The sequence below is a fragment of the Saccharomyces kudriavzevii genome (genome assembly GCF_947243775.1).
Source record: "Saccharomyces kudriavzevii IFO 1802 strain IFO1802 genome assembly, chromosome: 2".
Taxonomy (NCBI): Eukaryota; Fungi; Ascomycota; class Saccharomycetes; order Saccharomycetales; family Saccharomycetaceae; genus Saccharomyces; species Saccharomyces kudriavzevii.
In genome coordinates this window covers 732,263-754,913 of record NC_079273.1, presented here as the reverse complement: position 1 = coordinate 754,913, position 22,651 = coordinate 732,263, and the positions used below count along the sequence as shown (strand labels likewise).

General features: G+C 39.0%; 9 protein-coding genes across 9 annotated transcripts; 5 read left to right on the top strand and 4 right to left on the bottom strand.

Annotated features, from left to right (window-relative positions):
• Positions 1-254: 254 nt before the first annotated feature.
• SKDI02G3910 (metallo-dependent hydrolase superfamily protein) lies at positions 255-2,648 on the bottom strand (the record flags this gene model as incomplete). The annotated part of the gene is made up of 1 exon (XM_056230903.1): positions 255-2,648. One exon carries the CDS (start codon positions 2,646-2,648, stop codon positions 255-257), a length of 2,394 nt encoding a protein of 797 aa, XP_056086266.1.
• Positions 2,649-3,473: 825 nt separating this feature from the next.
• SSH1 (Ssh1p) lies at positions 3,474-4,946 on the top strand (the record flags this gene model as incomplete). Its single annotated transcript, XM_056230892.1, has 1 exon — positions 3,474-4,946. One exon carries the CDS (start codon positions 3,474-3,476, stop codon positions 4,944-4,946), a length of 1,473 nt encoding a protein of 490 aa, XP_056086265.1.
• A 247-nt stretch (positions 4,947-5,193) lies between these two features.
• Positions 5,194-5,634, bottom strand: MRPL27 (mitochondrial 54S ribosomal protein mL41; the record flags this gene model as incomplete). The annotated part of the gene is made up of 1 exon (XM_056230881.1): positions 5,194-5,634. One exon carries the CDS (start codon positions 5,632-5,634, stop codon positions 5,194-5,196), a length of 441 nt encoding a protein of 146 aa, XP_056086264.1.
• Positions 5,635-6,278: 644 nt separating this feature from the next.
• DUG2 (glutamine amidotransferase subunit DUG2) lies at positions 6,279-8,915 on the top strand (the record flags this gene model as incomplete). The annotated part of the gene is made up of 1 exon (XM_056230870.1): positions 6,279-8,915. One exon carries the CDS (start codon positions 6,279-6,281, stop codon positions 8,913-8,915), a length of 2,637 nt encoding a protein of 878 aa, XP_056086263.1.
• Positions 8,916-9,188: 273 nt separating this feature from the next.
• Positions 9,189-11,114, top strand: SAF1 (SCF ubiquitin ligase complex subunit SAF1; the record flags this gene model as incomplete). The annotated part of the gene is made up of 1 exon (XM_056230859.1): positions 9,189-11,114. The coding sequence occupies one exon, from the start codon at positions 9,189-9,191 to the stop codon at positions 11,112-11,114; it is 1,926 nt and encodes a 641-aa protein (XP_056086262.1).
• A 174-nt stretch (positions 11,115-11,288) lies between these two features.
• Positions 11,289-12,599, bottom strand: PAF1 (Paf1p; the record flags this gene model as incomplete). Its single annotated transcript, XM_056230848.1, has 1 exon — positions 11,289-12,599. One exon carries the CDS (start codon positions 12,597-12,599, stop codon positions 11,289-11,291), a length of 1,311 nt encoding a protein of 436 aa, XP_056086261.1.
• Positions 12,600-12,936: 337 nt separating this feature from the next.
• Positions 12,937-13,557, bottom strand: DPB3 (DNA polymerase epsilon noncatalytic subunit; the record flags this gene model as incomplete). Its single annotated transcript, XM_056230837.1, has 1 exon — positions 12,937-13,557. The coding sequence occupies one exon, from the start codon at positions 13,555-13,557 to the stop codon at positions 12,937-12,939; it is 621 nt and encodes a 206-aa protein (XP_056086260.1).
• A 254-nt stretch (positions 13,558-13,811) lies between these two features.
• On the top strand, positions 13,812-16,235 carry PPS1 (tyrosine/serine/threonine protein phosphatase PPS1; the record flags this gene model as incomplete). The annotated part of the gene is made up of 1 exon (XM_056230826.1): positions 13,812-16,235. One exon carries the CDS (start codon positions 13,812-13,814, stop codon positions 16,233-16,235), a length of 2,424 nt encoding a protein of 807 aa, XP_056086259.1.
• Positions 16,236-16,737: 502 nt separating this feature from the next.
• On the top strand, positions 16,738-22,530 carry RIF1 (DNA-binding protein RIF1; the record flags this gene model as incomplete). Its single annotated transcript, XM_056230814.1, has 1 exon — positions 16,738-22,530. One exon carries the CDS (start codon positions 16,738-16,740, stop codon positions 22,528-22,530), a length of 5,793 nt encoding a protein of 1,930 aa, XP_056086258.1.
• Positions 22,531-22,651: the final 121 nt, after the last annotated feature.

Here is a 22,651-nt window from a genome sequence, read left to right as displayed (position 1 = left end):
GCTTATAGATCTTGAATTGTTATGTTATAAATGGAGTGGTTGGACTCTTGTTTTAACTAACGTTTTAAGATTTATTAGTTTCGAGAATAAATTAATAAAACGTGTTGTTCTCACTTCCAGTATTTATTTCTTTATATATTTCTTTATTTACTTATCTTTATCCTTAACCTTTTTTTTTTTTGTGTGTGTGGGGAAGGGCGGTGCATAATAATAGATAGCGTCACAATATTCCCCACGAAGAAACACGAGCGAATTTACGCAATTACAAGTTTCCATTCCCTTGCAAGAGTACTACTACGGTATTGACGTCTGATGGAGGGCACGTTGTGATCCAGACTAGTATTAGATTTGCAGTCGTACCAATTGTCCACAAATCCGATGTTTTCCACTAAATGGTGATGGGGAGTCAGAGAAATGCCGAGCCATTTGGTCTTGAGAGTACTCGCAAACCCACTGATTATAACGCTGTTTCTCAGCAATTCGCACAAATCTGCGGAATGCAGACAGTATATACTCGCTGCCACGCTATACTCTTCGATGATGGGCTCTCTTGTATATGAATGGTTGTAGAGGATAGATTCTGAGCTTAGCGATATCTTGAACCCCATTTCAAAAAATTTCATGAAGGGGTTTTTCTTGTAGGGTTTTGGAGGTTCTAGGACCAGGCCCATGGGGGCCTGGTCCTGTATTGTCGCGGCCTTCGAATCTACTATGGAGTTTAGAGGCGCCACGACCATGGGGATTTGAGTCAGATAGAACAGATACACCAGGGATGGCGGCGCATTCCGAAGGTTTTCTCCGTTCAAGAACCCCCCGCTGGCCAACAGAAAATTGTTTAGAATAATTTCTGTGTGTTCTGTAAAGCTTAGAGTATTGCTGAATTGTGAAGTCCGGTTTATTGAAGTGGATGAACATGAACTCCGTAGAGTGAAAGTGTTTTGGTGAAGTGCCTGGCGAATATGGTTTAATTTTGCCAAGTTGGCATAAACGTAATACATATACTGTGATATGGTCGGATTATCGCCGCTGGATGTCCAATCTTGTGGCGAGCAATCGACGGTTGTGAACTGTTTCCACATACTGTTATCTGAATTTTGTACACATAGATCAAATGAAGCTATATGTGAGAGAAATCTGGAAAGAATGGGCCCCAGTGACTTGTGGGGATATTTTTGGGCGTTGAAAAGTGGACTGAAGATCAAATTCAGATAATCCTGGAAATTTTGGATCTTACCGGTATGATACAATTCTGGATATATTCTGGAAATTCTAATATTCCAACGAATATTGTTAGAAAATAGATTATAGTGGCTCAGCCAATTGGCAAAGACCATCCACCAATTATCCACGTCCGAGTTACCGTAATGCAAATAAAATTGGAAGTCCACGGAAAGTTGACACAATTGATATTTAGAGGTCTCCTGTGGTTTTATTAGAAACTTTCGTAGTAATTCCGCTAGATATTCACCGTTGATATAGTTATCAAACTCCAAAAACGTCTTCGCGATCAAATAGTGCCGAAACTGTTTATCGCGTGCGTCTATGTACGTTTCAGGTTCATTATTAATTAAATGGTATTTGGCAAGATAAATAACTTTATACCATTCTAGAAATGAATCATCAATGATTTTCAACCCATTCGAAAACTGATTTGTCTCCACAAAATCCACCTTAAACAACTGACTCAAGGTTGTATGCTTACCCTTGGAGGTTTGATAGATGACTTTGTGTGGCTCTTTTCTCAATTTATCCCAAATAAATTCAGTTAGTTGCCATTGTGAAAAACAGCCGCTTAATAAAAGATTCAGATCAATCTTTCTACAGTTATAAAAATCCTTATGAGGCACCTTCTTGTTTTGTCTGGTTTCCTCTTTGGAGTGCAAATATTGGAAAACGGGGAACTTATTCAAAAGATATTGTAGTCTTTTCTCACTGAATATCGACAGGTTTCTGTCCCGAATGATCCTTATGCACCATTCAAAATTCTGTTTAAAATCTTTGAAAGTGGGAACACTTACCTGGCCATTGCACAATTCACTTATGTGGGCAATGTCCCAGGGGGGGCCTGAGATGTTCTCTTCCCCGAGGTCAAGAAGGTGAGGTACTCCTGATGCCTTTTCTTTTACGGGATTAAGATGTTTTCCATGCTGTTTTGGATGTAGTCGAGAACACGCCAAAGCATCTTGTTTACTTATAATGAGATAATTCCGTCTCAACTTACACATTTCCAATAAACATTTACGCTCGATACGGAAACGTGTTTGCTCGAAGAAATAACTTGGAAGGTGGGCCAGAGACGAATAAGCAAGATCCGTGGCTGTTAAGGGTTTGAGAGGCGGTAGTGTTTCTGGCGGCACCGCCATGGGTGAGCCCATCTCCATTTGCACATCGAACTTTGTATTCAGTGCGATCATGTCAAGATCATCCAAATGCAAGCCATTTTCCACACCGCTATCTTCGATTTTAAATGCTCGAGAACTCCTTTCTCGCGCTTGAGACGTGAGTCCTACACTATCACCGAGGGCCAAACCCTCATCTGGCGTATCATTAGTTTCATCCAAGTCGTCCAGTCTTATCGGGGAAATGGACGGACTTTCCTTATAAGAATCGCACCCAACAAAAAAGAGCGATCTGCTATTCTGTACCATTAATCGCGCAATACCGTGGATTCTTATTCTTTCTTTCGACGCTATGACCCAAAATGTTACCTGCCTTCCACTTTATACTGTTCATTTCTCTTGAGCGCGGGCGCAAATTCTTTGCCACCCCCCGTATTTAGCCGCTGAAAAGATGTTGACATCTAATAATAGTAGCCATAAACAGCAGCAATGCAACAGAGACCAGAGATCGCTCATCTATACCTGAAAGAACAGATGCTACAGAGATGCTGCCGCATGTTTATAGGGCAATGCGCAAAGTCGTACGGAGACGCTTTGTATACACCGATTTCCTCGTTTAAATCGCTTACTTTTTGATGATTTGTTCTATCCCTTCCCATTACCATAGCTGTTATTCTTTTGAATGGACTTCAACATACTCTAGAGCTGCTTTCATCCTAGGCCATATCATGCCTTTATCCTTATTGCTAGTATCGTATAAAGCGGCGCTAATCTTCTAATGGCATTATTCACGGGACACTGTCGCATATCCTTTGGTACGATTGCTCGAAAGAAAATTGAAAAATTGAAAAAAAAACGTCGGGCAAAGTGCAGCAACGGAAGCAGGGTTTATTCTACACCGACAAAGCAGTTATCGTTTGTTCAGTGCCCAATGTAATCTTAATACCTGTCGTTCGGTCTTTCATTGTGTTTACATACCTTATAAAGGCAAGATCAATTGACAAAAAAAAGTTTGCTCTTTTTTTTCTTTGCTTGGGTTGGGTGGTTCTTATAGCTTATTAGATTGAATCCATTGCTCACATAAACAATTTTTTTAGCATTTCCTTTGCCCCCGCCACTTTCCATTGCCCTAGTATGTCTGGTTTTCGTCTAATTGACATCGTTAAGCCAATCTTACCGATCCTACCGGAAGTCGAGTTACCGTTTGAAAAACTACCATTCGATGATAAGATTGTCTATACTATTTTTGCTGGCTTAATCTACCTTTTTGCGCAGTTTCCTCTCGTTGGATTGCCCAAATCCACCACTCCCACCGTCAACGACCCCATTTATTTCCTGAGAGGCGTCTTTGCCTGCGAACCAAGGACTCTGTTGGAGTTTGGTCTTTTCCCTAATATTTCCAGTGGTTTAATTTTGCAATTGTTAGCCGGTTTGAAGATAATCAGGGTCAATTTCAAGGTCCAGAGTGATAGAGAATTGTTTCAGACTTTAACCAAAGTGTTTGCCATCGTACAATATGTGATTTTGACCAATGTTTTCATTTTTGCTGGCTATTTTGGTGAAAATCTATCCGTGGTACAAATTGGTTTAATCAACTTTCAATTGGTCGGTGCAGGTTTATTCACCACATTGTTAGCAGAAGTCATCGATAAGGGATTCGGATTCTCCTCCGGTGCTATGATTATCAACACTGTGGTAATCGCTACCAACTTGGTCGCTGACACCTTTGGTGTTTCTCAAATCAAAGTTGGCGAGAATGACCAAGCTGAAGCACAAGGTGCCTTAATAAACTTGATACAAGGTTTCAGATCCAAGCATAAGACTTTTGTAGGTGGCATCATCTCTGCGTTTAACAGAGACTATCTGCCAAACTTGACCACCACTACGATTGTGTTGGCAATCGCCATCATTGTCTGCTATTTGCAAAGTGTTCGTGTCGAATTACCAATCAGATCCACCAGAGCGCGTGGTACGAACAACGTCTACCCAATCAAGCTATTATACACCGGCTGTTTGTCTATTTTGTTCTCTTACACCGTCTTGTTCTATCTCCATATTTTCTCCTTTGTTTTGATTCAGTTGGTCGCCAAGAATGAGCCAACCCACATTATCTGCAAAATAATGGGTCACTACGAGAACGCCAACAACCTTTTAGCGGTTCCAACTTTCCCGTTGTCTCTTTTGACCCCGCCAACTTCCTTTTTCAAAGGTATCACCCAACAGCCTTTGACCTTCATCACTTACTCGGCCTTTATAATGATCACCGGTATTTGGTTCGCCGATAAATGGCAAGCCTTTTCTGGTTCATCAGCCCGCGATGTGGCCTTAGAGTTCAAAGACCAAGGTATCACTTTGATGGGACGCAGAGAACAAAACGTCGCTAAAGAATTGAGCAAAGTCATTCCTGTCGCAGCTGTCACAGGTGCATCCGTCTTAAGTTTGATCACCGTTATCGGTGAGTCATTAGGATTAAAAGGTAAAGCTGCAGGCATCGTTGTCGGGATTGCTGGAGGATTCTCTCTGTTAGAAATCATCACTATTGAGTATCAACAAAGTGGTGGCCAAAGTGCTTTGAACCAAGTCTTGGGTGTTCCAGGTTCTATGTAATTAAACAAAGAAAAAAGAAAGAAAGAAAAAAAAAAGAAGACGAAATTCCTTCTGCTACACGCATTTATATATGTACAAACTTTTGTTTCTCTTTTAGATGTATCTATATATTTAATTTGAAGAACAATGCCATATGTGGCGCAATGTCTAAACCACATCACTATTTAAAAACCTTTTCCATTCTTACATCTTCCTATAAAATTAAAAACTAGTATTTACACGCACGTGAAAGCAGACTATGAACAATTTAACCGCGTTCCTTGTAGCAGGAAGTATCTACGGCCCCTTGACTCTGTACTTTTCCACTTATGATATACTCCTTCAGTTTTAACAATTGCAAATTAGGATCCAAGGGGCCGCGACTAAATCCTTTGAATTCGTGTTTCAGAGGTGGCACATTGGCATTAACATACGGTTTCAACTCAAAATTAACTATATCTGGGGTTACATATGTCCTGACTTTTTTCCAGTTTATCATATAACCGCCAAACTTAGTATGCCTACCAATTCCTGAAGCCCCTGTTCCCTTGTACATCGTTTTATTACCTTGCTTGGTCGTCAAGGCCACCCTTTTATTCCCAACTTTGGATAATCCGTAAAACAATTCACCATCTCTATATTTCTTCCAAGGCCTGGTAAGAGCACTGATAGAGGATTTACTAAACTGTAAAACGTGTGAGCTTTTCATTTAATCTTCGTTTTCCCACTTTCTCGACTTAGCCTTAGCCCTTAATCTCCCTCCAAGTGAAGATATATCAAATGTCATATCTATAAATATGTCTATTATTTCGTAATAGTACGCAGTTTTCGGAAGATTACCTCGTGAAACATGATGATAATAATTACCTGGCAGATTTAAGTTATCATCAAATAGCCGCCAACAAAGAACGCTGGCGCAATATGGGAACGATCTGACACAGCCCTTCAGTTATTTTGAAAACCAAGAAGGTTAGCTAATGATCATATTAGCAGGCAAACGCTGGTATTTACATCGTTTCCGATATTTAAGAAGTGCGCCGACACTATTTGGTGTATTTTCTCCAATGTTTTTTTTCCTCAATGAAGAAAAAGTTGTGGTTTCTGATCATGATCACCGCTGTAATTACGGATTCAGTGAATTCATGCCAACCAACTCTTTTTATTCGAGGGAAGATTTACTGACTTTCATCATCAGCACGAGTGATAATCGCATTGTGCGCCGCGAAAAGCTGTGGCACCAACGTCAATACACTGTGTGTGACTCAAGTATTTAAATGAAAAAGTACTTTCGAAAAAGATAGGACGCCCGAGAAGACAAGGATCGGCGACAGTAAGGGAGCAATTTTGAAGATCATGTATGATAGTAGTGGCGTTGCATTGCACTCTGAATTGATTCATAGGTGGAACCACGCCTTTTCCATCTTGTCCATTGTTGCATTTCCCAAAAAAAGACTGTTGTTTGCTGGTAGCCAAGACTCTAAAATACTGGTGTTCGACCTTCCCACGTATAATCTAATACATACGATTAGACTAGGCGAATCTCAGGAAGAAACGCACACAAGGTCTTCGGTATTGTGTTTGACAAGATCAGAAGATGAAAACTTTTTATTTTCAGGCGGTGCAGATTCCTTAGTGAGAATTTGGTCTATCGGCGAAAAGAACATTAGAGATGACTTCCTCCCCGTTACTGAAATAGCTACAGTTTACTCAGTGACTGATATTGGCGATATCTTCTCATTGGCATATTTGGATTCGTTGGAAACTATCGTGCTTGGCTGTCAAAATGCAAGCTTACTATATGTGGAAAACTTAATTCAGAAAATTGAGAGAACATCATCCGATACAGTAGAGAATATCAATAGGCTGCCGCACAGAAGATACGATAAGTTTTTTGATTCGTTGGGCCCAACTGGATGTAGTTCGAATTCATTATCTCAAACCTCACTGACCTCCTCACAAGAAAACTGTGGTGCTGCCATCATAGAGGTTCCTTCCGAAAACATCATCAAGTACGCACATAACGGGTTTGTTTATTCCATTAATAAGCTGTGCTCCAGGTTTAATCAACTGTTGGATAAGAGTTCCCTGGCTTCCGGCTCGGAACACATAATTTCATCGGCTGGTGATGGAATAGGCAAGCTTTGGGAGTTCTCTAGAGATAAAGAACACCGAACTGTTAAGGTCTCTTTGATAAACGATAGAATTGACAATGATGATAGTGTTATATCTCAAACCATCGAGTTCCCGTTCTTATATTGCGGGTTAACTGACGGGATTCTAAAAATTTGGGATTTGAATACCCAGCAATTAATTTCTACCCTGAAAACGAAGGATGAATCAGACGTCATTTCAATATCCGTTTATATGGATCACATTTTTGCCATCGATGAATCAGGGATCACGCATTTCTATCAGAATCAAGTTAATCATTGGAATCCACAACAGGGTAAAATATTGAGCTCCGAGATCTTCAATACATTGAATGCAGAATCCATTAGTTTATTAACGGGTGGTAGTGATGGTTCGTTGACACTCTGGGATATAACATCGTTGTTATCTGCGGTACCTATCTCAGCCGCTTCGCCAATTAATGCATCATCTACATTTCAAACTACCAATTCATGGGCTGTTTATCAACCAGCCTCACTGAATAACGAGGAAATGTTAAACACTTTGAGAGAACTTATCTCTTATCAGACTGTGTCCCAATGCAAGGACACTGCTAATACGTTGTCGTTGAGACGTTGTGCGATCTATCTGCAACAATTATTTTTGAAATTCGGAGCTACAAATGCCCGATTGTTTCCATTACCTGACGGCGGCAATCCTGTCGTATTCGCATATTTCCAAGGTAGTGGAGAAGCTTCGTCGGTAGAAGGTGCCAAGAAAAAGCGTGTTTTATGGTATGGTCACTACGACGTTATTTCATCTGGAAATACTTTCAACTGGAATACTGATCCATTTACCTTAACTTGTGAAAACGGATATTTGAAGGGACGTGGTGTATCGGACAATAAGGGACCATTGGTGAGCGCTATTCATAGCGTAGCATATTTGTTTCAACAGGGAAAATTAGTGAATGATGTTGTATTTTTAGTCGAGGGGAGTGAAGAAATTGGGTCTGCCAGCTTGAAACACGTTTGCGAAAAATATCATGATGTTATTGGAGAAAATATTGATTGGATTTTACTAAGTAATTCCACCTGGGTTGATCAAGAACATCCATGCTTAAATTATGGGTTGAGAGGTGTTATCAATGCACAAATAAAAGTCTGGAGTGATAGACCGGATGGACACTCTGGTCTCAATGGCGGCGTTTACGATGAACCTATGGTGAACTTAGTCAAAATTGTGTCTAAGTTGCAAAATGAGCGAGATGAGATTCTAATTCCAAATTTTTATTCCCCCTTGAAAGATTTGACTGAAGAAGAATATCAAAGATTCCAGAAAATTACGAAGCTTGCAAATATCGACGAAAGTACCACCATTCAAGATTTGATTACAAATTGGGCAAAGCCTTCATTATCCATGACAACTGTACAATTTAGTGGGCCAGGTAACATTACAGTTATACCCAAAAGTGTCACCATGGGTATCTCCATCAGGTTGGTTCCGGAACAAAGCGTGGAACAAGTTAAGCAAGATCTTGAGACATACTTAGAAGAAAGTTTTAACCAATTAGATTCTCAGAACCATCTAGAAATAAAAGTTTTGAATGAAGCTGAAGGTTGGTTGGGTGACCCAACAAATCATGCGTACCAAGTTTTAAAAGATGAAATAACTGCTGCATGGGACGTAGAACCATTACTGGTGAGAGAAGGAGGTTCCATTTCTTGCTTGAGAATGTTGGAAAGAATATTTGATGCTCCAGCCGTTCAAATACCATGTGGTCAATCGACAGACAATGGTCATTTAGCCAATGAGAATCTAAGAATCAAAAATTGGTCCAACTTGACTGAAATTTTGTCTAAAGTCTTCAATAAATTATAAGCGGCCACACCAAGAAATTAACCAATTCGGAACTCAATAAGTTTTGCATATACAGTCCTTCATATAATAGCAATCAATAGCTTTGTATTTAACATCCCTCTGATATGAGGATAGTATGGAAAGTACTTTTCGGGCGCTTCGTCCGGACCTCATATTTACCAGATGACGATAATTAGTGAATGAAGATCGTATAAAAGCGTCATCCCCTTTTTGGAGTAGAGTATTTGCATCTGCAGGAACATACTCTCAAACTTACACATATAAGAGTAAATTATGGGTGAAGTTGAGGATAAAGAAAGGGAGTCCGAAGTAGGATTACCTCCAGACATCGTCCAAGCTACTCTACCGTTTCTAACCACTGATGATATCAAGAATCTATCGCAAACGAACAAGTATTACAATACATTACTAGATTTTGACCACTCTAAGACTTTGTGGCATGAATTATTTCACAAAGCATTTGGCACATTAAGAACAAACGATGAACCTTTCCAGTGCCGAAACTCGACCGAATTCAAGACCTGCACAGAAACAATTTTAAGAGAAGCATACCCCGATCTATCGTGGCAAGATTTATACCAGCTACGAGCATACAATACGAAGTTTTACAGTTGGGGCTATATGAAGCATGGAAGATTAGGGTATACTGTCAGTTCTAATAATGAACTGACAGGTGCATCACTGAATGGGCCAAGTCCGCGGTTTAAATATGGTGTCAATACCCCAACAGAAGTTCCTTGGTTTAATAGTAGAACAAGGTCCAGAAGCGGTAATTTCATTCCTTCAGAGGACCCGTTAAGTGCTATCAAGAAAGATGGAGATGAAATTATAGCTCAAGTCTGCAGCGGTGGTTTTTCTTTTCAAATCTTGACTGAATCCGGTAACTTGTATAGTACCGGGTCTACTTTCTCTGGCGGCTTCAAAGGTCCTGGCCCTACTGGTTCGCAACATGATTATAATCCCTTTAGAGAGATGATTCATAATATGGAGAGATCGTATCCTCGAATCACGAGTCGCAGTAACGGAAGTACTCTGAATACCACAGGTACATTTGCTGGAAGGAGAATGAGTGGCAGTCATCCATCCACTGTTTACGAAGCAGGAAACACACGGTCAAGTTCAGTTCAGAACGTTACAACGGGCGGAGGACAAGCAGCGGCTCCCATTATCTCTCCTGGAGGAATGAACGCTGCTGTACCTAGGACTACTATGCCTTCAACGGGACCGCATGACAATATATATAGTGAATTAGAAATGCTAGAACGAAATGCAAACAAAGCAGTTCCTGGCAATAATCATATTAGGAGAATGTTTGCAAGAAATTCTTTTCCCCTGTATAGCGGTACACATGATAATTTGGAGACGTTCAATGATATTCAGTATGTCGCCATAAGTTCTGGAAGAAGCCATTTCCTGGCCATGGACACACATGGCAATATTTATTCATGGGATTCCACAGAATCTGACCAAGGTGTTAAAATCGAGTTTGCCGACTTACCTAGCCGTGCTACAAATCCAATTTTGAAAATTGCTAGTGGCTGGAACTTTAATTGTTGCTATATATACAAGATTGGGTTGGTTTCATGGAGGGAAAGAGAAGCTATTAAAAGGGGCGAGAGCTTTGCTTATGCAAAGTATGAAGTTATCCCATGTACAGATGATATCAGCGGAGACTCCAGGGTCATCGATTTTGCATGTTTACAAGATGGTTGTGTTTTCTACATTAATAATGATGGAGATAAGCTATGGAAATATCACAACGGTTTGAACAACTTCTTAGATTTAGACGTCGTTGGGAAGCTATGTAAAATCAACGTTTGTTTTGCTTCACTAGTACTGTTCACTGATACTCACTGTTATACTTTAAAGATTGCAAATGGTGACGTCGATAAGGAAAGTTTAACGGAACTGGACATCGATGAGAAGGTCATATCTGTTGCGAGTGGTGACTACCATACGGTAGCACTAACTGAGTCTGGTCATTTGTATTCTTGGGGCGTGGAAAGTCAAGATTGTGGGTGTCTAGGACTAGGGCCCTCTGAAAAAGTGGTTAATGAGTTACACATCGGCAATTGGGAAGGGCAGCGGAACATTAGGGTGATCAAGCCCAGAAAAATTGAATTGCCTGAAGATTATATTTGCGTCAGCGTGACAGCCGGTGGCTGGCAAACCGGTGCATTAATCATTAAGAAACATTGAACTTACAGATGTGATTTCAATTTTGCATTTGAAGTTTTGTTTACTTGCTTGTAGTTGTTTTTTTACATTAAGTAATGTATATTTATAATATTTACTTCAGCCTTTTATCTTTTAGCGAACTTGAAAACAAAAAACCACGAGCTTACATTAATCATTTCCTTGTTTTTAGACATTTTATTCTTGTCCTGGAGTGTCTTTCAGTTCCTCTGGTTCCTTTGGTTCCTGCTCGGTACTGATGGTATCTAAAGTTTCAGGAGTTTCAGGCGCTGGCTTTGCATCCTGTTTAGTTACTTCATCTTGCTCACTCACGCTTTCTGGTTTGGGGTCTTCCTTTTCGAGATCTTCCTCTAATTCTTCTTTGGCATCATCATGTTTTTCCTCCTCTTCTTCGTCTTCTTCGTCCACGGTGGCGAAATTTATAGGATCGAACTTCATTCTCAACTTGTCTCTTATATTAGCTTCTTTGGTACTAGGATTCCTCAGAGTAATGTTCAACTGATCTATGTCGTGCTCTTTCACTAACGGTTTGATGATATCATTTACTCTTCTGCGCCTTAATTCGATCTTTGAACGTAGCGGTTTGTAATAGGCAATGCCGTCTTTATCATTTAAACGTATAGCTAGCTCGGTCATTGGCTTTTCAGCCACCTGTTTCATGTCGTAGTCCCTTATCCTTTTGAATTTGTATACCTTACCTTCGTGGGAGTCATCGTCCATTTCATCCATACCCTTTTCCAGTTCAGTCTCCAAAATGACAGAATCTTTATGATCGGTGGCATACATGGAAATCCATTCATCCTCTTCCAGTTCCACTGGCCTGAATACGCCTGTAGTCAACGCTTTCTTTTCTTTGCTGTCCAACGACGCACTACCCATGAATTTTAAGATAAAATAAATTTGGTCCATTGACGCCGTATCGGGCAACAAGTCCCATTTTTTGACCATCTTAACTCCCTTCTTAACTGGATGTTTCCATGTATCTGTTTTGTTGAAGGTTTTCTCCACTCTCTTGATTATATGGTTGACATCAAGGTTTTCATCATCTGAATCTTCATCGCCCAAACCTCTTTTCCTTTTCAAGAACGTGGAATCGTGTGCAGCAATTGTGTTGGAGACATATTCGGTACGTCTTAAGAAGGTAACCTTGGATACATCGGTCCTGGTCAACCTGTCTATTCTAGGGTCCCTCAGCAAGATTCGATCATCTTTGGCTAACTTGACATTATCAAAACCGTAAAGCAGTTTAGAATCTAGTTTGTTCAACAGGCCCGGAAATTTCATCAAATCAACCGGCATGCCCAAATCATCATCTTGTTGAATGAGGTTACTGACGTTCGTCTTGGTGTATAGGGAATTGATCAATTGGGAGGAGTCTGGATTTGTCTCCGGAGCATCTTCGTAAACCAGAAGTTTAGGAGGTAATTGTGGTACAGGCAAGCTGTTTTGGTATTTTATTGGCGCGATATATTCCTGTTTTTTTGACATCGTAAACGCTATAGTATTTTAAAGACTATTCTAGACTATTTAAAACAATCTCCGCTTATGATTTACAATATAACGGCTACGTATTGATCATGTTCATTTATTAATGCAACTTGTTTCTTTTTTTTTCATTGCCAGATTGACCAATTAGGGTTTTCGTGGACTGTGATTTTCATTTCGAAGCCCTGGATTTTATCCTTTTATTAAATACTCAAACCTAAACAACAAACATTCACCCTAATTTTTAGCGGAAATAAGCCTTTTGATGATTGATACAGAAATTAGGGTTCAAATGTGCTTTTAAGATATTGTGTATTATGACAACTCCATATACTTAACACTAAGTATATTTGTTCTTCCCCTCATCTGTTTCATGATCAGAAGAATCTGATCGCTCACCTGCATCCAGCGTTGATTTGTATTGAAACCTCGACAGTAAAGTTGCCACACTACGCGGAGGCTTATCATCTTCGTCGATTTCACGATCATCTATGAGTTCTTCCTGGTGCGCAGGTTCCTCTTGTTCAGATCCATCGTCTTCTTCATCATCTTCTGCGCCTTCGTCTTCGCTTTCATCATCGTCTTGATGCAGCTGTGGCTCTTCTTCATCGGCTTGCTGATTATCTGATCCCGGTTGCTTTCCAAGTTCTCTCATCTTGTTGAGAGAGCTATTTTTCTTCAATTGTTTAATAACGTCCTCCAAGAATCTGAAATTTTCTTTTTTTTCTACACATTCTTCGATAGAATTTAAACTTAGTCGTAGGCTTGTCTTGCCCTTCGAATTTAATTGTGCTAACACCAGCGATTCTTCAACAAGGTTCTGTACAAACAATTCTGCTGCAAACGCGGTCGCCGATACAGCTGCGTTAGATGTAATGATGTATTCCGGATCACATTTGGCAATCTTCTTTACTTTAGATATGGGGAATGTAGGTGCCTTATCCTTAACTAAATCGGGCATTTCTTTGGCGTACGGTTTGTGGCTTGCTGACCTTTCTGAGCTGTGATGTCGAGTTCTTAATGTTACTTATTTCGCGTAATAGAAATAAATGAATATTTCAAAATCATAGTAAAAACATAACTATTACGAACAATAAAGGTGCCAAAAGAGAAAAACAAGAAGAAGGGAAAAGAAAGTTGAAAAGGGCACCGATTATTCTGCAGAAATTGTTGTAGAGGTAGAAGGGGTGGCTATAACAGACTTTAGTAACAACCATGGCTTTGGAAATGCCCTCGCTCACACCTGCTGAATTGCACAACCTTGTGCGCCTACATCAGGCTGCTGAATGGCCTGAATGTAAAAAAATGTTTCCCTGGGCTCATGATATCTCCTTTGGTCAACCACCAGATTTCCCTCATTCCTTAGCAATAGTTAAGTCACAATCAGACGCTAACAATTCGGCGCTCTTGCGTGGTTCCCTTGAAGTTAATGACATCTTCCAGTCCTGGAAGATCTCAACTTCTCTGCATAGAGTAGGCGGTAGTGGGGAAACTGCAGATGAGATGGAAGGTTTTCATTACCCCAATAACGCTGACGAGCTTTTGAATTTGCTGAAGTGCCAGGTACGACAAGTGGAACTACACGTTGATGATATTGATTTGGAGAAGGTCGCTGCCTATTGCGAAAAGCATAAAGTTTTACCGTTTCTAAAGGTGGACCCTCGTGGGATATCACTAGAATTAAGAAACGATCCTAGAAATAAGGTTGGATCAAGTACGTTCTTGAAACCAAGTGGACAAGACGTTTGGAATAAAAGAGGTCTATTCAGAAGATTTGATCTTCAGTGTGCAAAGATGGTAGAAATGGCTAATAATATAGTAGTTTATTGTTCACAAAACAACAACACCACAGACAAGGAAACCGAATCAACAGCAATGGGTGGTCATGATGGGAATTGCCACCATTGTACTACGCTTGCATTACTTTTACGGATATGTTTAACGTTTGTTCAAAAAGGTTATGTTCATTGCAGAGAATCATGTTACAAGACAAATCTTTTCATTTGCACCTATCGAAATTTCAATACGGATATACCCGATAGTCTGATCGGCACACCTCTATTAGAGAAGGATTTTTTCAATAATTGTACACCTTTAAATCTATGCTCGTCACCCAGTGAAATTGTATGTTTTAACAACATCGATAAGAATATGGCCTTGTGCGAAAAGTTAGAATTGGATAAGCTGACTTCAGCAACACGCCTGGACGAGACAGGCCTGATTTGCGGTAATACTACTGACTGGCATAATTATCAAATTGTCAAAAAAACCAACCTATCCCTACCCAACCATTCCCAAGAGAACATGAGCGTAGTATCATTACGACATCTGTCTTATGACCCAAAAAACCCCATTGCTTTCATTTCTCAGTTGTATAATATTCCAGATGCAAAAGAGATTTGGAAATTAATTATTAAATGTACGTCAAATTCCTCAATGCCATCATTAACAAAAATTCAATCATGCTTGGGTTTGCTATTGGATGATGATGTATCAAACTCACAAGAATATTTGCATTTAACTTTCCCTGCCTCAGGTACTATAGGCCTGGGAAATTTGAATATTCAATCTGTAGAAATTCTTCTGAATGTCTGTTATCTAATATATCAGGTATCTCAATTTCAAGGGCTATTAACATTTCTACATTGTAATGATGGATATACAGAAACTTCGTTACTATTAGCAGCATATACTATATTCCATTTTGATATTCCTTTACAAGATGCCCTTCTTAGACTCCACCCAAGACCATTTTTCCTCTTCCCATCAGATTTGCAAATCTTGGGTCACTTACAGTCCATTTTGCGCGTATTTAGCCCACAAAGAGAAGATAATCTAGAACTATTTGCCAGTTCTTTAAAAGATGGAACCAAGAGTTTTCAGTTGCACATATCTTCAGAACTCTTCAGTAATATATTCTTCATGAAAATCCCCCCTGAGTCTAATTTTGTGAACTTAAAGGGCCCCCTGCCATCTCAAATTCTACAGCATTTATATTTGGGGTCCCTGGACCATGCCCAAAATCCTGTTTTACTTAGATATCTAGGAATTACACACATAGTTTCGGTAGGTGAAGTCGTTTCATGGTCGCTAAATAATGAGAAAGCCGTCTACCCTACAAGGTCACATCGTGCTATTACTATGACGAACACCAATGATGTCACGAGTAATATGTTAGGCACTAAAAGTAGGCCCAGAGCTGGTACTACAATCAATTTTAATCAGAAAAATGGTAGTACCATAGTGATAAAGGAAAACTCTGGTTTCCAAATATGTCAGATCGAAAACCTAGACGATAATGGCAAAGATCCGCTTTTTCATCAAATAGATAAAGTTTTGGATTTTATTAGCGATTCTGAAAGGACAGGAGGAAAAGTTCTAGTGCATTGCATGGTCGGAGTATCAAGATCCGCAACAGTTTGTATTGCTGAATGCATGAGATATCTGCACTGTGATTTGGCAAGCGCATACTTATTTGTGAGAGTAAGAAGGTTGAACGTTATTATTCAGCCAAACTTGTTTTTCGTATATGAGCTGTTCAAGTGGTGGAAGAAACATGGTAGTAACGACAAAGATAGGAATATAGACTGGCACATCATTTGTAGGGGTATAGCTGAAGTTAATATGAAATACTCATGAACTTTTCATTATATAGGTATAGAAGTACGTGTTGGTTCAGTAAAGTAATAATGTTTTCTCTAAAAAAGAAAAGAATAAAAATAGTATACTAAATCCTTATGAATGAACAAGTATTATTTATTACAAATCATAAAAAAGCCTGGAAAATGCTTAGCTTCAATAATAGGCATATCAGATTTATATGATTGGCCGACGAATTTACTGGTAAGAAGCAGAACGGTAAAAAGAACTACTTAAATTTTCCAATGTTCCAACTTGTCAGTTCTTCCCATATCATTTCCTTTGGCATATTTATCTTAGTGAGAAGCTTCAATAATTTTCCGACGCGTCGAATTTTATTCACTGGCGACTCATCAGCAAGAAGATCAAAAAGCAATAACGTATTTGTAAAGCAATTTAAGTGCAATTTGCTCGCACTAGCATCTAAAACATTTTATAAAGGGATATAAGTTAATTCCCATATTCATCGACATTATTTTGGATTTTTTTGGTCATTTTTGCAATGTCCAAAGATTTCTCAGATAAAAAGAAACATACGATTGATCGAATTGATCAGCACATTCTTCGTAGATCTCAGCAAGATGCCAGCTCCAATGGAAGTTCTCCGTGGATGAAGGTCAACTTACCACCTCCTCCATCCCCACAGGCTCGTATGCATGTCCAAGGCGACCTATCACCAACTCCGAAAAGGCGAAAGCTGGCATCTCCAAACAATTATGAAAACAATCAATATGATTCATCTGCAAATCAGAGGAGCTTATGCTTGCAAGATGCAGGCAATAAGCTAGTGCAAAGTCTTCCTGAGTTATCTGCTTCTAATAGCGACAATGCATCTCCAGTGACAAAGAGTGTGGCCTTTTCCGATCGGATAGAGTCATCGCCAATTCATCACGTACCAGGTTCTTCACCAAAGCCATCTCCCTCAAGTAAGCCAGGAAAATCAATCTTAAGAAATAGAATGCCATCGACGAGAAGTGCAAGTGATTTGAGCCACAATAAACTCCAGCGTCCTCAACATCAAATGCACGACGGAAATATTTTCACATCACCTTATAAGGAACCTATTGGAATCAATCCCCGTACTTTAGATTATTGGGTAAGTGGTGAAATCCACAGCTTAGTTGAAAGTGAAAGCGTTTCAGAATTTAAAGAGACTATAGAGGGTGGATTGGGTATTCTACGCCAAGAATCTGCAGAATATGTGGCAAGGAGGTTTGAAGTGTACGCAACATTCAACAATATCATACCCATTTTAACTGATAAAAATGCTGCTGAAGTTGATCAGAAATTCAACGTTCTCATTGTTAATATAGAAGGCATCGTTGAGATATGCATACCACACCTACGGACTGCCCAGGACACGTTGCTTAGTTCCAGTGAAAAAAAAAATCCATTTATAATTAGACTGTACGTTCAAATAGTTCGATTTTTTGGTGCTATTATGGCTAATTTCAAGATCATGAAGTGGCTAATGAAGAGGCCAGATTTGGTGAAGAAATTGAAAGTTATCTACAATTGGACAGCCGATGCTTTAAAAAACGACAATTCGAATAAGATAATAATAACTGCACAGGTGTCTTTCCTAAGAGATGAAAGATTTGGCACTTTTTTCTTGAGCAATGACGAAATCAGGCCAATTATCAGAGTTTTCACTGAAATAATGGAAATCAACAGCAACAATTTAATATATGAGAAACTACTCCTTATAAGGGGATTTTTGAGTAAGTATCCAGAGTTAATGATTGAAACAGTGACTTCTTGGTTACCAGGTGAGGTCTTACCTAGAATCATTATTGGGGATGAAGTTTATTCGATGAAGATTCTAATAACTTCAATAGTTGTACTACTGGAACTACTGAAAAAATGCTTGGATTTCGTTGAAGAACATGAAAGAATTTACCGATGTGTTATGGTCCTACCAATAACCGAAACAGTTCCCGAAAAATTCTTATCTAAACTATCGTTAAATTCAAGTGATGCTGCTGATCTGAAAAAAGTAACAATTGGTCATCTTTTAACACATCAAATAAAATATTATATTGTGAATAAAAATGACAGTAAACTAGCCATGGATTTATGGCTTTCCATGACTGGATTATTGTATGATAACGGTAAAAGGGTTTATGATCTAACATCAGAATCGAACGAACTTTGGTTTGGTCTAAATAATATGTGCTTTATCGACGATCATCCAAAAACTCGCCTTATGTCCATCAAGGTCTGGAGAATTGTCACCTACTGCATCTGTACAAAAATATCTTTGAAAAATCAAGAAGGGAATAAAAAGTTACTGTTACTCTTACAAGCGCCCTTTCAAATGACATTGCCATATGTAAATGATCCAAGCGCTAGAGAAGGAATAATCTACCACTTTTTGGGTGTCGTCTACACTGCATTCACAAGCAATAAGAACCTATCTACGGACATGTTTGATCTCTTTTGGAATAATCTAATAGCACCAATTTATGAAAATTATGTTTTCAAGTATAATTCCATTCAACTGCAGAATGTACTTTTAACAATTTTGCATTTACTTATCGGGGGCAATAATGAAGATATTGCATTGGGAAGGAAAAATAAAAAGCTTATCCATTCTATGAGTGTAATGGCTTCAGAAGGTGTGAAACTAAAAGACATTTCGAGCTTACCTCCGTCGATTATCAAGTCAGCATATGACAAAATTATGGATGTTGTGTTCCAGGCTATAAAGAGAGCTATGCCTAATATCAACTTGGCCAACAATCTAATTTTTACGTCTCTGAAACATCTCCCGGAAGATAAGAAAGATAAGAGCCATTTAGAAGCATTCAGTAGCTTAATATTGGAAGTTGCGGAAAATAATAAAGATAAACCAATTTTTCACGACTGTTTTGGAGCTATATGTTCTTCGTTAGTTCATACGTTTTTGGAGCTCTTTTTGAAAAAAAGTGATTCTTCGTTAATCGATTTCAATATCAAACTTTCTAGAGTTAGTAATGTACAAGAAAACATGACCCTCGACCTATTGAAAGACGTCATCAGGAAAGCTCGCAATGAAACATCTGAATTTTTAATAATGGAAAAGTTTTTAGAATTAGATGATAAAAAAATTGGAATATATGCTCAAAATTGGGTAGGGTCAACGCTCTTATCATCAAATATTTCCTTCAGAGAATTTCAAAGTTTGGCAAATATAGTAGATAAAGTTCCGAATGAAAGCTCCATTGAAAATTTTTTGGACCTGTGCTTGAAGCTCAGTTTTCCAGTTAATCTGTTTACACTACTCCATGTGTCTGAATGGTCAAATGATAATTTCATTTATTTCATTCAAAGCTACGTTTCAAAAGATGAAAACAGATTAGATGAGGATTTGATCACGCTATTGAAATTCTCTTTACCAGGCAATCCTGAACTATTCTTGGGCCTGTATCCGTTCTTGAGACAGCACAAATTTATGAACATCCTAGAATACTGCATTTGCTCCAATCCAACTTTATTGAGTTATATCTCTGATCTAAATTCTGATTATCTGATGAATCTGTTGCCACTTAGTAGGGCGTCCTATTTTGCGGCAAATATCAAGTCGTTCAAATCTTCCGAACAGCTTACAATAATCCGTTGGCTGTTGAAAGGTCAAAAACTTGATCAGATAAATGAAAACTTTTCAGAAATCAAGAATGTTTTACTAAATGCGCCTGCCGATGGGTCGGAGAAACCAAGGATAATCGAAGAACTTTTTCAATTAGCTATCAAAAATCCCATTGAACCGTTATTTACCGATTTATTAAACTTTTGCATTAACAATAGCATAGTAGACTATCTGGATGAATTCTGCGGAACTATCAATGATGAAATTATCTCGAAGATAAATCCGGTACTGCTACTTAATTTGCTGACATACAAAGAAAAACCAAATGAGGCACTGCTAACAGCACTTATTAAAAAAATTGAGAATGAAGAAGATGATTACATGTTCATGTTCCTAAAAGAAACTCTTGCACGAAAGGAACTCTCAATCTTGGAAAGATTGAAGGAACCGTTCTTTATTTTCTTTTTAGATCCAGATAGGTCCAGCAAGCAAAAAAATGACAACAGTGCCAATATGTTTCGCGAACTAGTCCAGCTATACTTGACCAAGCCGCTTTCCAGAAGTGCCGCCAAAAAATTTTTCTCCATGCTGGTCAGCATATTACCACCGAAGCCTAGCCATCAAACTGTAAATATGGTTCATTTATTAGTTGGCCTGATAAAATCACATAGTCGTAAGTTCAAAGATAAAAGAACCTATAATGCGACTTTAAGAACGGTAGAAAAATGGATTCAAGAGTCAGAGATAATTAATCAAGGAGACTCAAGCAAAGAAATTGATACCTCACCTAATGCAGGCTCGATATGCACCTCACATGACTTACAGGACGAAAAGAACGCTCCGGCAAGCTTATCGAAAGCAACAACTATCGAAGATATTCAGGTTCCCGCTACACAAAGGATGAAGGATCTTTCTTCTTCGTATCAAATGCCTCTACAGGGCATTGCAGAAGATCTTGACACAAAGCAAAACGAAACTATTTCAGACGTAAATCTCGCACAGCGGCAAATACCTGCTAATCTAAGCAGATCATTTACAGATGAGACGTTAGAAGAAGTCGATAATCAAAGTAGCAGAGAAATAGATCAACAGGCAAAAAGTACACAGTTACATGACAAGATTACTAATTATGAAAGCGTCCGTCATAGTAAAAGCGATGATGCGGAAGTTTCTGAACTTCATGAAGATGGCACCGAGGAACATCAATTTGAAGGAAATGTTGATAAACAGACAGGGGTTATCGCTGATCATCTGAGAAACGTAACGAATGAGTACACTAAAAGCAAAATTAAGCAAAACAAAATTGATGATGACGCTCTGCAGCGTTCTTCCAAAGAAACTTCTGCCTTTAAAAGTGAAAAATCAAAAAGACACAGAAAGGGTGAAAAAGTAGTCGGTGGTCCATCCCCCGAGAGGGACACAGTGTTTTCCAGCACCGAAATTGTTCATCTCGATGTCAAAAACCAAATTCGTCAAGAACCTTCCTCAACTCCAAAAGATAATAGAAAAGTAGATACAAACTCCAGTCAAGATTCAATAGTGGTCGCTCTGAGTTCTGAAGAGCGGTCTTTAGCCAGGGAGAAGATAAAAGGAGAGGATAAACGAGGCCATAGATCAGGGGAACATGACTTCATTAACAGCACTGAAAACGAAAAGGTAACAGAAGGCAAGATCACGCAAGAACAATCCATGAACGTAACCGCCCTCCGAAATGGTGAAAATGAAGAAAAAGGTCGTACTCACGTCGCTGGACAAGCTTCGTTAATCATCAATAAGGGGCAGCATAGTAAAATTCAAATTCCAAGTCAAGTTATACTGCTCGATAACCCAGAGCCGGGAGAGGGATTAAAAGCAGGTACCTTGGATTATGATGATGAAGATGAGCGTGACGCAGTTATGGGAGAGATTTATCAAGCGGATACAATTGACAGCAGGAGCGTAAGCAATAAGAGAATAGACGACACACAGGCGCAAAATGTTGCGAAAGAATCCAGAGAAGCTATTGCAATTGAAAGGACACTGAATGTACATGTAGAAGGAAGTATGACAAGTAAAACTAGTGAAAAGCTTGAGGACGTGCACAGAGAAAGGGAAGAGGCCAATACAAATGACGATTTTGTCCCAGTTGAAGAGCATGGTGGAGATGAAGTTTTCTTGAAAGAAATGGAACAAGAAGCATCAAGAGAGGCAAGTCTCCTAAAAGAAGAATATGAAGCAGCGGATACCTCAGTACTACCAGAAATACGTATACCTATTTTCAATTCCTTAAAAATACAGGAGTCGAAGAGCCAAGCGAAAGAGAAATTGAAAAGCAGATTGAAAAGAAATGAATCAATGCCACCAGATTCGCCTCCACGACTGGCGGCAAGTACAAATACAAATATAAAAAATGTGCACCGCCACTTAGTCGCCGTAGGAAAAACGATTGATGAAAAAGTAGAAAAACATGACCAAATTCAATTGGGTCTAGGGCAAATAGAAATTAATGATGATCCTTCGCTAATGGGAGATGGCAACGAGGATGCTACTTCTAGAGAAGCTACACCTTCATTAAAAATACATTTTTCTACGAAAAAGTCAAGAAAGTTAGTGAGCAGATTGAGAGGATTTACACCGGGGGATTTGAACGGAATATCTGTGGAAGAGAGAAGAAACTTGAGAATCGAATTACTGGATTTTATGATGAGGCTCGAATACTACTCTAACAGGGATAATGATGTGGACTGAATCTCATTTTCAAAGTGATCTGAGATTCAATAAAGTACCTGCAATAATAGCATCTGCTGAAACAATATATACACTTGAAATAGCACAGAACAAAAGAGATGAAATACATAATATGTAATAA